This window comes from Micromys minutus (genome assembly GCF_963924665.1).
Source record: "Micromys minutus genome assembly, chromosome: 4".
In the NCBI taxonomy this organism is placed as follows: domain Eukaryota; kingdom Metazoa; phylum Chordata; class Mammalia; order Rodentia; family Muridae; genus Micromys; species Micromys minutus.
Window position 1 is genome coordinate 28,124,526 of NC_137973.1, and position 12,557 is coordinate 28,137,082.

Consider the following 12,557-nt stretch of genomic DNA (forward strand, 5'->3'; position numbering starts at 1 on the left):
TAAAGTCCTTTGAGTCTGAGTTGCTAGAGTCTCTGACATCCCACCTCTCTGGTATTTTCTAGCGTCCCCTCCACCTCCCACCCCAAGTCTGCTTATTTCCATTCATTCTCTCTGCCCTCTGGGCCTCTCTCCAGTCCCTCCAAATACTGGGTCCTGTTTCCCGTTTCCTCCCCCCTCTCCTCTCCCACACAGGTTCCTTTCTTTCTCTGCCTCCCATGATTATTTCCTTCTTCCTTCTAAGTGGGATTGAAAGATCCTCTCTTGGGCCTTTGTATTTGTTCCATTTCCTATTGTCTGTGGGTTGTCTCCTAGATAGTCTGTACTTTTTGGCTAATATTTACTTATCAATGAGTACATACCAATTATTTCGTTTTGAGTCTGAGTTACCTCACTTGGGATCATATTTTCTAGTTCCATATATTTGCCTGAAAATAATTTAATAGTATTCTGTGGTGTAAAATTACATTTTCTCCAACTGTCCTTCGGTTGAGGGACATCTCTCTGGCTTGCTTCCAGCTTCCAGCTATTACAAATAAGGTTGTTATGAAAGTGGTATAGCTGTGTCAACAGGTATAACTATTTCCAATTTTCTGAGGAACTGCCAGATTGATTTGCAGAGTGGTTGTACAAGCGTACAATCCCACCAGCAATGGAAGAGTGTTTCTCTTTCTCCACATCCTCACTAGCATCTGCTGTCACTTGAGATTTTTTTCCTTAGTCATTCTTTTTGGTGTAAAGTGGAATCTCACAGTCATTTTGATTTCCATTTCTCTGATCACTAAGGCCTTTGAAAATATCTTTAAGTGCTTCTTGGCCATTCAAAATTCTTCTATTGTGAATTCTCTGTTTAGCTCCGTATCCATTTTTAAATTGGATTATTTAGATTTTTGGAGGTTAACTTGAGTTTTTTTCATATATTTTAGATATTAACCCTCTGTTGATTTTTTATTTGGAAGATCCATCTAAATATGAGTAGGAATATTTAATTCTCCCATTATTATTATGTCAGGATTTTGACATAATAATCTCCTTATGTGTTTTAGATTTTATTTTATGAAATTATTTATTTGAAAGTCTCAAGATTTGTTATATAATTATTTATAGTAGTTATATTTCCATTTTGATAAATTGTTTAATTTATTAATATGTAATGCTCATATGCTTTCTGATGGATTTGGAGTTGAAATATACTTTATTACACGTAAGAATTACTCTATCTTTCTATGTATGTGGGTTTTCTGGACAAAATAGTTAGATCATATTTTTTTCTTTTAATTGGTAAAGTAAACCATTATGTATTTATAATCATTTTCAATGATTATTGTTTAGAGAGATTTGCTATTTTTTGTTTTTGTTGGGTGTTATTCTGGTTGACTAGGTTAGTGATAGTTTTTTTCTTCCTTCCTTGCTAATATTAAGAATTGAATCTTTTCTCTGCTTATCTGTTTCTTCCACAAGATATATGCTTTTCTGCATTATCTAGGATAAAACTATCTTTCTTCTCTCATATTGCTTTAAAATTTTTACTCATTACTGAATATGCTTCTGTGAATCGCCTTAGCTTTTGATTGGGTTGAAATATTATTTTTTCATTTTCAATTTTGATGTAAATTTTGGGGAATAGCAATCTTTATAAATAACTATTTACTTTCAATATATGAAATGTATAATTGCATGTTTTCCTGAATTTTAAATTTAATGATACATGACTAGAATTTTTTATAAGATTTCTGCCTTTGTAACTGAGCATGTTCATAGCTTGTGCCCATTGTTTCTTTTATTTATGACATCTTAACTCGGACATATATTACAGAGAAACTTTTCTCTAAAATGTATCTTTCATTTAGATAAATTTTTCTTTCTCTAGTTTTGATCATTTTGTGTCTATAATCATAATGAATAAATTATCTGAGCCTTGAGGCTTCATATTAGTTCTTTCTTCTACCCTTGGATTCTTAAATTTGGCCTTTTAAAATTTTCCATAGTTCTTGGGATTCATTGTGACAGTTGCAAACTTCTTTTCCTCATGTGTACCTTTACGCATTACTGTCCTGACTGTACTTCCCATGCTTGAAACTTTGTTGGCCAATGATATATTTCACTGTGATTTTTATTTTCTTGATTTTTCTTCATTTTCATGTTTTCTGTTTGGTCCTTTTCCAGCATCTCAATTTTCTGACTGAAACTTTGCTCCATGCTTTTAAAGTTTTCCTCCAATATAATGATTATTTCATTTACTAACTTCCTGTCAAGGTCCTGAACAATCCTTCTAACTCACTTGTCTAGAACCTAGTTTGATATTCTCACTTCATTCTTCTCCTTATTGAGTGTTTGATATTGACAATGATATTGACCTATACTCTGAAGTATTTTCTCAAAGTTCAATTATCTTGTTTTTGCTATCCTTAGTTGAAAAGTTGTCAGTTTGTGTCTGAGTCACATGGAAATGGTGCTTGGTGATTTTTCTGTTCCTTTGTTGTTTTTGTACCTATTTTGGGAATTTTGTGTTTTGTAGTTGTTACAATCCACCTCCTAGCCTACTGACTTCAATTTATTATAGTGCATTAAGCATGATAAATCAGCAGAGTATTTGAGAAAGAAGCAGGGAAAGATATGGAGGGACTTGTCCATATAGTAGTGGTCCAGGAAGCAAAAAGTTTGGGAGAAGGCTATAATATTCCAGGGTTCACTCCTAATTACTTTCTTCTACCGGTTAGCTCCAAATCTCCTAAAGTTTTCATACCCCCCGAAATAGAATCACCAGATAGGAAACATAGTGAAAACACAAGCCTTGTGGATAACATCCCTAGTTCAAACTTTAATAATCTATCCCAACAATAATGAACAATACATTGAATGTCCTTGTACACAGTATGGGTACTTCTGATTGTTTTACTGAAGCTAATTGTAAGTAGAGCTTGTGCCTGATATTCTGTGATCTATCTGATGGGAACCACTGATGAGGGTTAATCCAAGCACTGGCCTAGTTCAGTGGAAACTTGAAGAACATGTAATTAGAAGACTGCAAGATACCTAGAGATAGTGAATAGGCAAAACCAGCTTCATGTAAAAAGTGTCCTCATCCTGAGCTTAGAGGTATATATGTATATGTATATATATATATATATATGTATGTACATATATATGGTATTATTACTGTTATTATTACTCAGAAGGAAAGATTTCTAAAAAGGTGAATATTTTCACTGAGTGGGAATGAAAAGGCTTCTGAAATGAAAAGTGCTGTTCACCAAATCGAATTTGAATGCATGTGGACGGTTCCATGTTGAAGCCTTTGTTATATCCTCATGTCTGTAGCAGTATTATATGACTTGAGACAGCCTGCCAAGAGGATATGGCTCAGTGGCAAAGACAAGTAATTTGAGGGGCTAAAGGCAAGAAAGAAGAGTTAAATGCCTAGGAAGAAGAATGTCCAGAGTTATAATGTGAATGCTGGCATTAAAGGCTATAAAAGTAACAAGGAAACAGAGTACAGCAAGAAGGCAACAGTTACGTTGGCTTCTGATTGGGATTTCTTTATCCTACTTAGGATCTTTCACTCCACAGTTACTGCTAGTTCAATCTCTATTTGCTTCAGTGACACTATCATCTTCTCTTCTGAGACTCATCCAGACACTGTCTACTCCCCTACCCCACTTTGTCCAGCGTTCTATTGCTTTTCTAAGGTCTTCACAGGGCAAGCCATTAGACTCTCGGAAATCATGAAGACAATCTTTAGGTGAAATCCCAGGGAAAATATGGCACGATTTATGATACACTGTTATGGTTTCAGACAGGAGCCTGGCATAGCTGTCCACTGAGAGGCTCCACTAGCACCTGACTGAAACAGATGCAGAGACACACAGCCAACTTTTGATGGAGTTCTGCAACTCCTGTGGAAGAATTAGAAGAAGGATTTGGGGCTCTGAAGGAATTAGGAACTCCAAAGAGAGACCAACAGAGTGAGCTAGTCTGGACTCTTGGGGGCTCAAAGCCTGATCCACCAAGCAGTGCACACACAGACTGGAATGATGCCCCCAACACATAGGTAGCAGATTTACAGCTCAGTTTCTATGTGGGTCCTCCCACAAAAAAACAGAGGCTGTCCCTAAAGCCTGTCTATGAAATCTGTTCCTTGCTTGAGCTGCTTTCTCTGGCTTCAGCGGGAAACGATACACTTAACCCTGCCCAGACTTGATGAGCCAGGGTAGATGGATACACTTGGGTGATCCTGCTCCTCTCAGAGGAGAATAGGAGGGGGGAGTTGGGGGAGAAATGCTGTGAGGCGGGACCAGGAGACAACACCAGTTGTGATTTAAAATGAATAAATAAATTAATGGAAAAAGAAAAAAAAAAAAAAAGCCCAGGAAGGAAAATCTGGAGGTATTTATCAGAACCCATATATAGAGCTTCCAAACATCCTAGGCATATTTCTAGTTCTCTTCCTCTCATAAGGAGTTAAACTGAGATGAGAAACAGCTGTCCTCTGCTGTGGAGTAAGGTTGGAGTCTGACTAGTGTACAATGGTATTGAGTGAAGATAGATAAGCCACCATTGGTATAGCCTCTAGTCATGACTGGTGTGCACTGAGCTGTAAAAAGTTTTGTGATCTTTTCAGAGGCTGTGGACTATGATGAGAAACAGAAAAGAAAAGACTAAATTAAGTACAGGGTCACAGGATTTCGGATTTATTAGACATTGTGCTTATTCACAGATCCTGCCACAGCACTAGGAATGACATTAGAGTTGCTAACTAATGACAGGCCTCCCCATTCCCCCCCCCACAACCCCTTCCTCGAGAAGAGGTTCTGATATCTAAGGTTGGGATTGAGCTTCTTGGGATGGGTGCTGGGCTACAGCATCCTATGCCCAGCCTGTCAGAGACAAGAAGATGGTCAGGACTGGGCATATTCATGGATGCGTAGTCCAGCCAGGGACCTTAGGGAAGTGCAGATGGCTCTCTTCCCTTCTGTGAGATGGTTGGAGAGTCTCTGGGACACTGGGGTGGTTGCTTTAGTTTTAGTTTCAGTGCACTTCATGGTTCAGCTGCTGCTTCTCCACAGTGAGCAAGACTTCTCCTTTCACTGGCTGGATTGGCTGAGTTTCTTGGACTTGGTCAGTGCTTGGTGTCAATTGCTCTATCTTCTTCTCCTGCTGTGTCAGGTTCTCCAATTTGTGCTTCTTTTTTTCCAGTTGCTCATCCTTCTCTACTAGTTCTTGATTCAGTCGCTGGTCCAAGAGATGCTTCTCCTGTTCTAGATGTAAGCCATCCAGCTGCTGCCCCCCTGAAGATTTCTCTCCTGGATAGCCTTCATACTCTATCTGCTGCTGCTGTTTTCCCAGGAGCAGCTGTGGCTTATGAAGTTTCTGCTTCTCTTTCTCATCCTCTGCTAGATCCGGCTCAGGTGACTCCTGCTGCTTTCCCAGGTGTAGCTCTGGATCCTGAGTCTCTTGATGATGATGCTTTCGCAGGGGCAGCTCTGGGTCACCTGACTCCTGATGCTGCTGCTTTCCCAAGTCCAGTTCTGGCTCATGAATTTTCTGCTTCTCTTTCTCATCCTCTGCTATATCTGGCTCATGTAACTCCTGCTGCTTTCCCAGATGTAGTTCTGGATCCTGAGCCTCTTGATGTTGCTGCTTTCGCGGGGGCAGCTCTGGGTCAAGCAGCTTCTGCTTCTGATGCTGTCCCAGTTGCAACTCCTGTTCTTGTGGTTGCTGTTGCTTCTGCTTCTGTCCTGGGGGCAGCTTCTGCTGCTTTTCTCCTCGAATCAGTTCCTGTGCCTCTGGAGTTTTCTGCTGCTGCCCCAGATGCAGTTCTTGATCCTGCAGCTTCTCCTTCTGGTGCTGTCTCAGATGCAGGTCCTGTGGTGCCAGCTTGTCTTTCTGCTGCTGCTGCTGCCGCCGCCCCGGGCACAGCTCTTGCCCCTGTGGCTCTTGCTGCTGGTGCTGCTGCTGCTGTTTGATGTGCTGTTCTTGCTCTTGTGGCTCTTGTTGCTGTTGCTCTCCCAGACATAGGAGCTCCTGTGGCTCCTGCAGTAGCTGCTGCTTCTCCAGATGCAGTTCCTGTTCCTGCAGCTCCTGCCGTGGCTTTGCCACCTGCAGCTGCTGCTTTTGTGGTACTGGCCTCTGGTGGTGCTCACACTCTTGCTCAGGCAGATCCTTCACAGGGGTTGTCCTCTTCTCCTCAGGTTTGGAAAAGCTCTTCTCTCTAGTCTCAGTGAAGACCTGGCATTGTGCAGGATTTGGAGTTGGTTGCTTTGTTGGTTCCTGCTGAGTTTGAGCTGGAGAACACACAGTCTTGAGAGACTCCTGAACCACAGCTGGGACAGTCACTGGCAGTGTGTGTTGATGGGACATCTTGGAAACTGCTATATACCAAACTGAAAAACAGAAAGGTCAGAGGGTGGGTTGAAGGTAAGGGAAACAGAATTGCTGAATATACAAACTATGAAAAAATGGCCCTGGTTCTTGGCATCCTTACTCCTGAATAGGGAGGGCCTTCTCTCACTTCCTCAGTCTGCGCATCCCAGAAGCAGAAAAGAGTTATGGTGAAAATTGTGAGGGCAAAGAAACACTAGCTATCCAATGAGCCCTCTTGTTTACTGGAAAAGTTTTTTTTACAAAGAGATTTTGCAAGAATACACTGGCTGTTAATTGGCTTGCTTTTGTCTGGTCTTTCCCTGGGTCCTGGAAATATCGATAGTTTCTGGGATTATGTCACAATATGAAGGAAACCTTAGAAAAACAAGGGTCTCACAAAGGACCCCAGAGCTCTGGAAAGCTCAGAGTCTGTGCTGAAGGGGAGCTGGGATTGGAGCAACCTCAGACTAGAGTCATCTAGCATACTGCACACCCAACTCTCACCAAAACACTGTGGACTTCTGAGCAGCTCACAGTTTCTCTGGGTTTCAGATAATTTTTTTTTCTCCAAAAAAAAAAAAAAAAAAAAAAAAAAGCCCTATTCAGCTAGAGAGCTCTTTTCTTCTTTGATCTGCTGAAAGTGAGCTATAGTCCCAGGGACAGGATTGAAGCATGAGGTTACATAATTACTGAGAATTAGAGCTTGTTATTCCAAGTTTTGTACTTCAAACAGAATTTCCCCACTCTTCTTTTTCATGCCTTTCTCCATACAGAAAGTAACAGCATGTTTCCCTCTGTACACCTACCCGCGTCCTTGATGGATAGGTAATCCAGCTGAATCTAGCCCCAGAGCCATATCTACCACAAATTTAAGTAGACGCCCCTAGCTATGTTCTGGCCTGTTGGAAGCCTACAGCCATAACTAAGGTCCCAGCAGCTAACACTCACCAAAGTCACAGAAGGGAGAAGGCAGAGGCTTCCAGCAGAGTCTTGAGTTGAGCAACAACTAGAGCCCTTTTATATTGTTGCTGCCAACTGTCTTTCTCATGTTGGGGGTGGTGGATTAGTTTCACCACTCCAGTTGGTCAACTTCTTCCAACTCCTTTCTGAGTCACCAAATAACTTATGCAGCAAACCCCTACACCCTAAGGGCTCCATTTTCTAGCTCCTGTTGGACCATGTGGGAGTGTGAGGTCTCAACTGCTTCTAGTTGAGATCATTTGACCTGGGCACAGGAGAGAAGGGAGTGTGAAAGGTATCCCACTTTGTAATCTCAACCAAACTTACCTTTCAATCTCAATGGGTTTGGGTTTGGCTTGATTTTTAAGTCAGTGCATTCCTTTCCAAGGACATAGAATAAGAAGCTTTGTGTTTGGGGAATAGCCGGGCCAAGATCTATGATACAATAATGTAAGAAGTCACTTCTGAAGGGACATATGGTAGGCATGCTATTGTGATATGAGCCCATCTGTACTAGAATATATATATATATATATATATATATATATATATATATATATATATATATTTGATTCTATAAGGATATATTCCAGCCCCCATATCATACCCAAAGCATATTTATAGAAGTTCCTAAGAACCAAGGCTCCTGGTTCTCTTCAAGCAAAGAAAACAGAAAAGTGCAGGAATGGGATATGATAAACACATTTTATTGTATTTTATGTTGATAACCAACACTTTCTAAAATTATTTTTGGAAATGTGCATCATACAAACTCAGAACCAAAGTGTCCATTGCCATCTCAGAATACTATTTTCCTTCTTCCTTTTCTTCCTTCATCCCTTCCTTCCTTCCTCCCTCCCTCCCTTTCTTCCTCCCTTCTTTCCTTTCTTCCTTTCTCACTCCCTTTCTTTCTTTCTTTCTTTCTTTCTTTCTTTCTTTCTTTCTCTCTTTCTTTGGGGGTTATAATTTCTAGACATAGTCTCTTTGTGTACCTGCTGGCTGTCCTGAAACTAGCTCTGTAAGCAGGCTAGCCTTGAATTCAAAGACCCACTTGCCTCTGCCTCCTGAATCCTGGTACTAAAGCCACCATTATAAAATGTTTCTTAAAAATAGATTAGAAAACATTATAGAGTGGGAAATTAAGCATCATCCCTACCTTCAAAATGCTCATAATGGCCTAATATATATCTAATAAAATTCAAATTCACTACTGTAGTCAAAAGGCCCTGGCTTTTGTGAATTCTGTCTTTTGTCTTGTCACATGTTACCCAATCTCTGACATGTATGATATAATCTCCCACCAGGTCCTTGGTCCCTAGGGCACATCCAAAGGGCTATGCCTCAATACTGTGAACCTGCTGTCCCTTCTATCAATAGGCTCCTTACCAGAGCTCTAACATGTATTCAAGGTTTGATGGAAATGTTGAGGTATAACCAAGATACACCTATGACTACACTAACTATTAGATTGTCTTCAGCTTTAGTTAACTAATACAAATTTTGCTATTTTAATCTGCATTTATTCCATTTTTATTATTTGTCTTTTCCACTGAAGAACAAGTTATATTAGGAGAAAACTATGCTGTGTGTGCTTTCTACTGTCCTAAGGACCTATTAAAGTTACCCCATACACTAAAACAGTATCAGTATTAATTAAAGGAATACATGACAGCAAAATTCATACCTTTGGATAACGACTTTCCAATATTTTAATATCAACTCATCTTCATGTGTGTGAAAATGTCTGTGCCAGGAAAATAAATCTGGATTGTGGCTTATCTTTTTCTTTAGTGCTCAGTTAAATAATAAGTTAACAGCTTATTTTATGGAAGTCATCCATTAGCACATTTATTATGAGGTAATACAAAAAGGTGACACAATGTAAAGATAAAACCTCATTTCTAATTAATTTTGAGATTTTTTTTCCAGTTCCCCATAGTTGTTCTGGTGAGCATCTAATCTTGGTCTAAAGCAAATTTGTTTACAATACTGAATTCTCCATGTTCCTTGGGTATATTTTTGAAACACATAAAGGACTGACATGATCCCTCTGTCCTCTAAAACACATTTTCCAGGCCTTCTCTATTTCTGGAGCCACAAGGCATCCTGAACACTACCCTGTAGAGGCTAAACTATACTACTTTCTATACCAAAGAAAGCATTCCCCACCCCACCAGAAGTAACCAAACATTCTCACGTGAACATTTATGCTCCACGTCTGACCTCACATGGGAAGAATCTGTCTCTACTCACCCTGTGACAGGGCCAGGGCAGCAGACTGTTCAAGAAGTCACACTGGTCCTATGGGTTCCCAGAGGCTCAGTATCTGCCTAATCTGCCTCCCACCCACTGATTCAACCCAGACAAGAACTCAGAAAAGACAATGTGTTTGCATGAGTGTTTGACCACTAGGCAAAGCTAGGGTGTGGGAATTAGTGCAGAAAATAGAGCCTAGGAACATGTGTGTAGTTGCAGGAGGGGTTGAAGAAGCCCCAGACTTATAATGCTCAGAGCCACCAAATTTTGCCCTATGATTACCCCACTTAGGGACTGGAAATTCATGTCAATATGGCAAAGTTTTTCAGTGTGACTGGCTTAATAAGTCTCAGACCTTGTGATAAATCCAGGAAATTGAATAGTAATCTTGGTCCAGTTTAATGAAGGTGAGCTTTCTCATAACCCATGAAGAGGCCTTGACCCAGCTCTGACTCAGATTTTTTAAACCCTAGCCATTTCTTTTCTACCAGAAGAAAATACTAGATTTATCTCTCCTCCTGAGCAGCCTGTTTTAGTTAAAGGTTATTTGTGTGGTGGTGGAGGTATAAAAGAATTAATTATGGAAATCCATTGTCCTGGAAGATAGTAGAATTGTTAAAAATAGTGTCATAAGTTTCTAGTCCTAGGTAGATGATGGTTCTAGGTAGATTATTTAGGCCAAAAGATTCCATCTTGCATGCCCCTTCAGCATCTATCTATTGCTGTCTTGTGTAGAGAAGGTCTGTGGATGCTCACCTTCTTTCCTCTGCTCCTCAAGGTACTGTTTTCTACATCATACCTCCTTCTGCAACCTGCCCTTCCTTGCCTGCTTCCTTACTGGTGTCTTCCTTGCCTGCCTCTGTTATCTACTGAACCTGACCCTTTTTTTCTCAGTTTCTATTTAGAGAGAGTAAGTCTGAGGGAGAAATGAGACCAAGAATTGACACAGGCTGATTTTTGTCATTCTGGACTTTGGTGTGCACCTGTATGAGTTAACCTGCTTTTCTCAGTATCACATTGTCTGGCTGCCCTGCTGGCCTGCCAAATTGTTCATTCACACCTTAGGTCTCCAGTGCTGGCCCTTCCTTTTCAATAAATACTGTGACTATAGGAGAACATTCCCAGTTTTCCTCTTGATGGTGGCAAGAAAAAAAAAAGCATGAATCTTGTTTTAGTTTTGGGAGAAAAGAAATTTGGTAGAGTAAGAGATTCATATTTTGAGTATGCTCTGTCCTCTTCCCCCAGAAAAAAAATGGGACAAAGACTTGGTTAGAGACAGTGGATGAAGGTGGAAATAAAAGGATATGAGTTGAAGGGATGAATATAACTGGAATGTGTAAAATTGGCAAAGAATAAATTAATTTTTGAAAACTTGCCTTTGAAGAGTTTTGAGTGCTGCAGCTTCTTCAGAGACCATCATTTTTGTTGTTGGGGTCCATCTCCTAAAGAGATAAGGACAGAGTCAGAAAAAAAAAAAGCTGAGCTGTCCAAGTTCTACTGTGTGCTTGGACTAGACTGAAAACCAGACACCCTGGCTCCTGCTTTGATGGCATTTCTTCTGTATCAGGCTTCTAATAGGATTTGATCAGTGTGACGGGTTTTGCTACATGACGTCAGAGACATCTTCTAAGTCCCATAAGTTTCTGTGGGGATTTCGTTAGGCAATATGCATACTTAGCACATGATTAGTGCTCAGGTTACTGGCTGCTTTCTTTTTGGGTGTTGATTGATATTCATGTAGTGTGCTACTTGCCTATAAATCAGGTTAAGGAAACAATTTTTTAAAGATGATCAAGAGTGATTTTCTTATTCTTCCCTTGAAAATCATGAGGCTTTGGCCAGGCATAGTTTATCATGCCTTTCTCATAATTCCAGCAAATGATAGGTGGAGGCAAAAGGATCAGTAGTTCAAGGCCAGGCTCAGGGTAGATAATAAGTTTCAAGATAGGATAGTCCACATAAGTCTCACAAGAAGGATAGAGAGAAAGGAAGGAGGAAAGAAAGGAAGGAAGGGAGGGGGAGGGAGGGAGGGAGAGGGAGAGAGAGAGAGAGAGAGAGAGAGAGAGAGAGAGAGAGAGAGAGAGAGAGCGAAGCAAGAGAAAAGAAAAAAAGTAAAATACTATATCAGAGCAACCAAATCATTTGTCTTTTGATTTTATTATGTATCTAATATGTATCTAATGCCTGATACTGGACCTCTAGTGGCAACTAGTACATTATAGAATATAATATCATCTTTCTTTCTCTAACAAGGTCTTGTTTGCCTCCAGTGAGATAATAAATTTAAATGGGTTTGTATTCCCAGAGCATGATTAGACATGGAGGGGTCTGGGAGCCTGTGTGGGCAAAGGAGAAATAGCGATTTGGGATTAAGATTTAATATAGAAGGATAATCCAAACAATAGAATGAAGAGAGTTGGCATAGTCCTAGTATAATGGGTCAGGGAAGGATGGAAAGGGAATGGATATGATGGAGGGGATAAGACACACAGAGTACAAGGTTTTAGGCTGTGGGTATTATGACATGGCATGGTTAGTGGAAGGGATCCAGTGTAGTAGGGAACAGACAGGGAGTGGCTAGGTCCCGGAGAGAAAGAATGGGTGAGGGCCAGTGCAGTGGTAAGAGAAAGGCAGTCATAGAAGAAGTCCATTCATACAGCCTCTACCAGAAGAGTTTTTAAAGTGTCATACAAACAAACAGAAGTAGGCTGGGCTCTAGGTTAGCACTTGTTTCTTGCTAATTAGGGTGTGTGCAGGGGGCACTTGATATTACACCAGCTGCTTCCTGACTGGTTAACTGCTTCAAAATTACTGCTGAGAGTGGCTATAGAAACCACTTAGACCCAGCTCAGATGCATGTGTTTATGTGCTAAGAAGGGTGTCTGGAAATAATACTTGGTTCTGGAGTAACTTGTATCAGCAGCAGCTGACTTCCTTGACTCCTTCTGGTCCTGGTGAGCCTCTCAAAGAACATTCCTCAT

General features: G+C 40.5%; 1 protein-coding gene across 1 annotated transcript; it reads right to left on the reverse strand.

Annotated features, from left to right (window-relative positions):
* Window positions 1-5,025: 5,025 nt before the first annotated feature.
* IVL (involucrin) lies at window positions 5,026-6,357 on the reverse strand (the record flags this gene model as incomplete). Its single annotated transcript, XM_080915966.1, has 1 exon — window positions 5,026-6,357. One exon carries the CDS (start codon window positions 6,355-6,357, stop codon window positions 5,026-5,028), a length of 1,332 nt encoding a protein of 443 aa, XP_080772092.1.
* Between the last annotated feature and the right edge of the window lie 6,200 nt (window positions 6,358-12,557).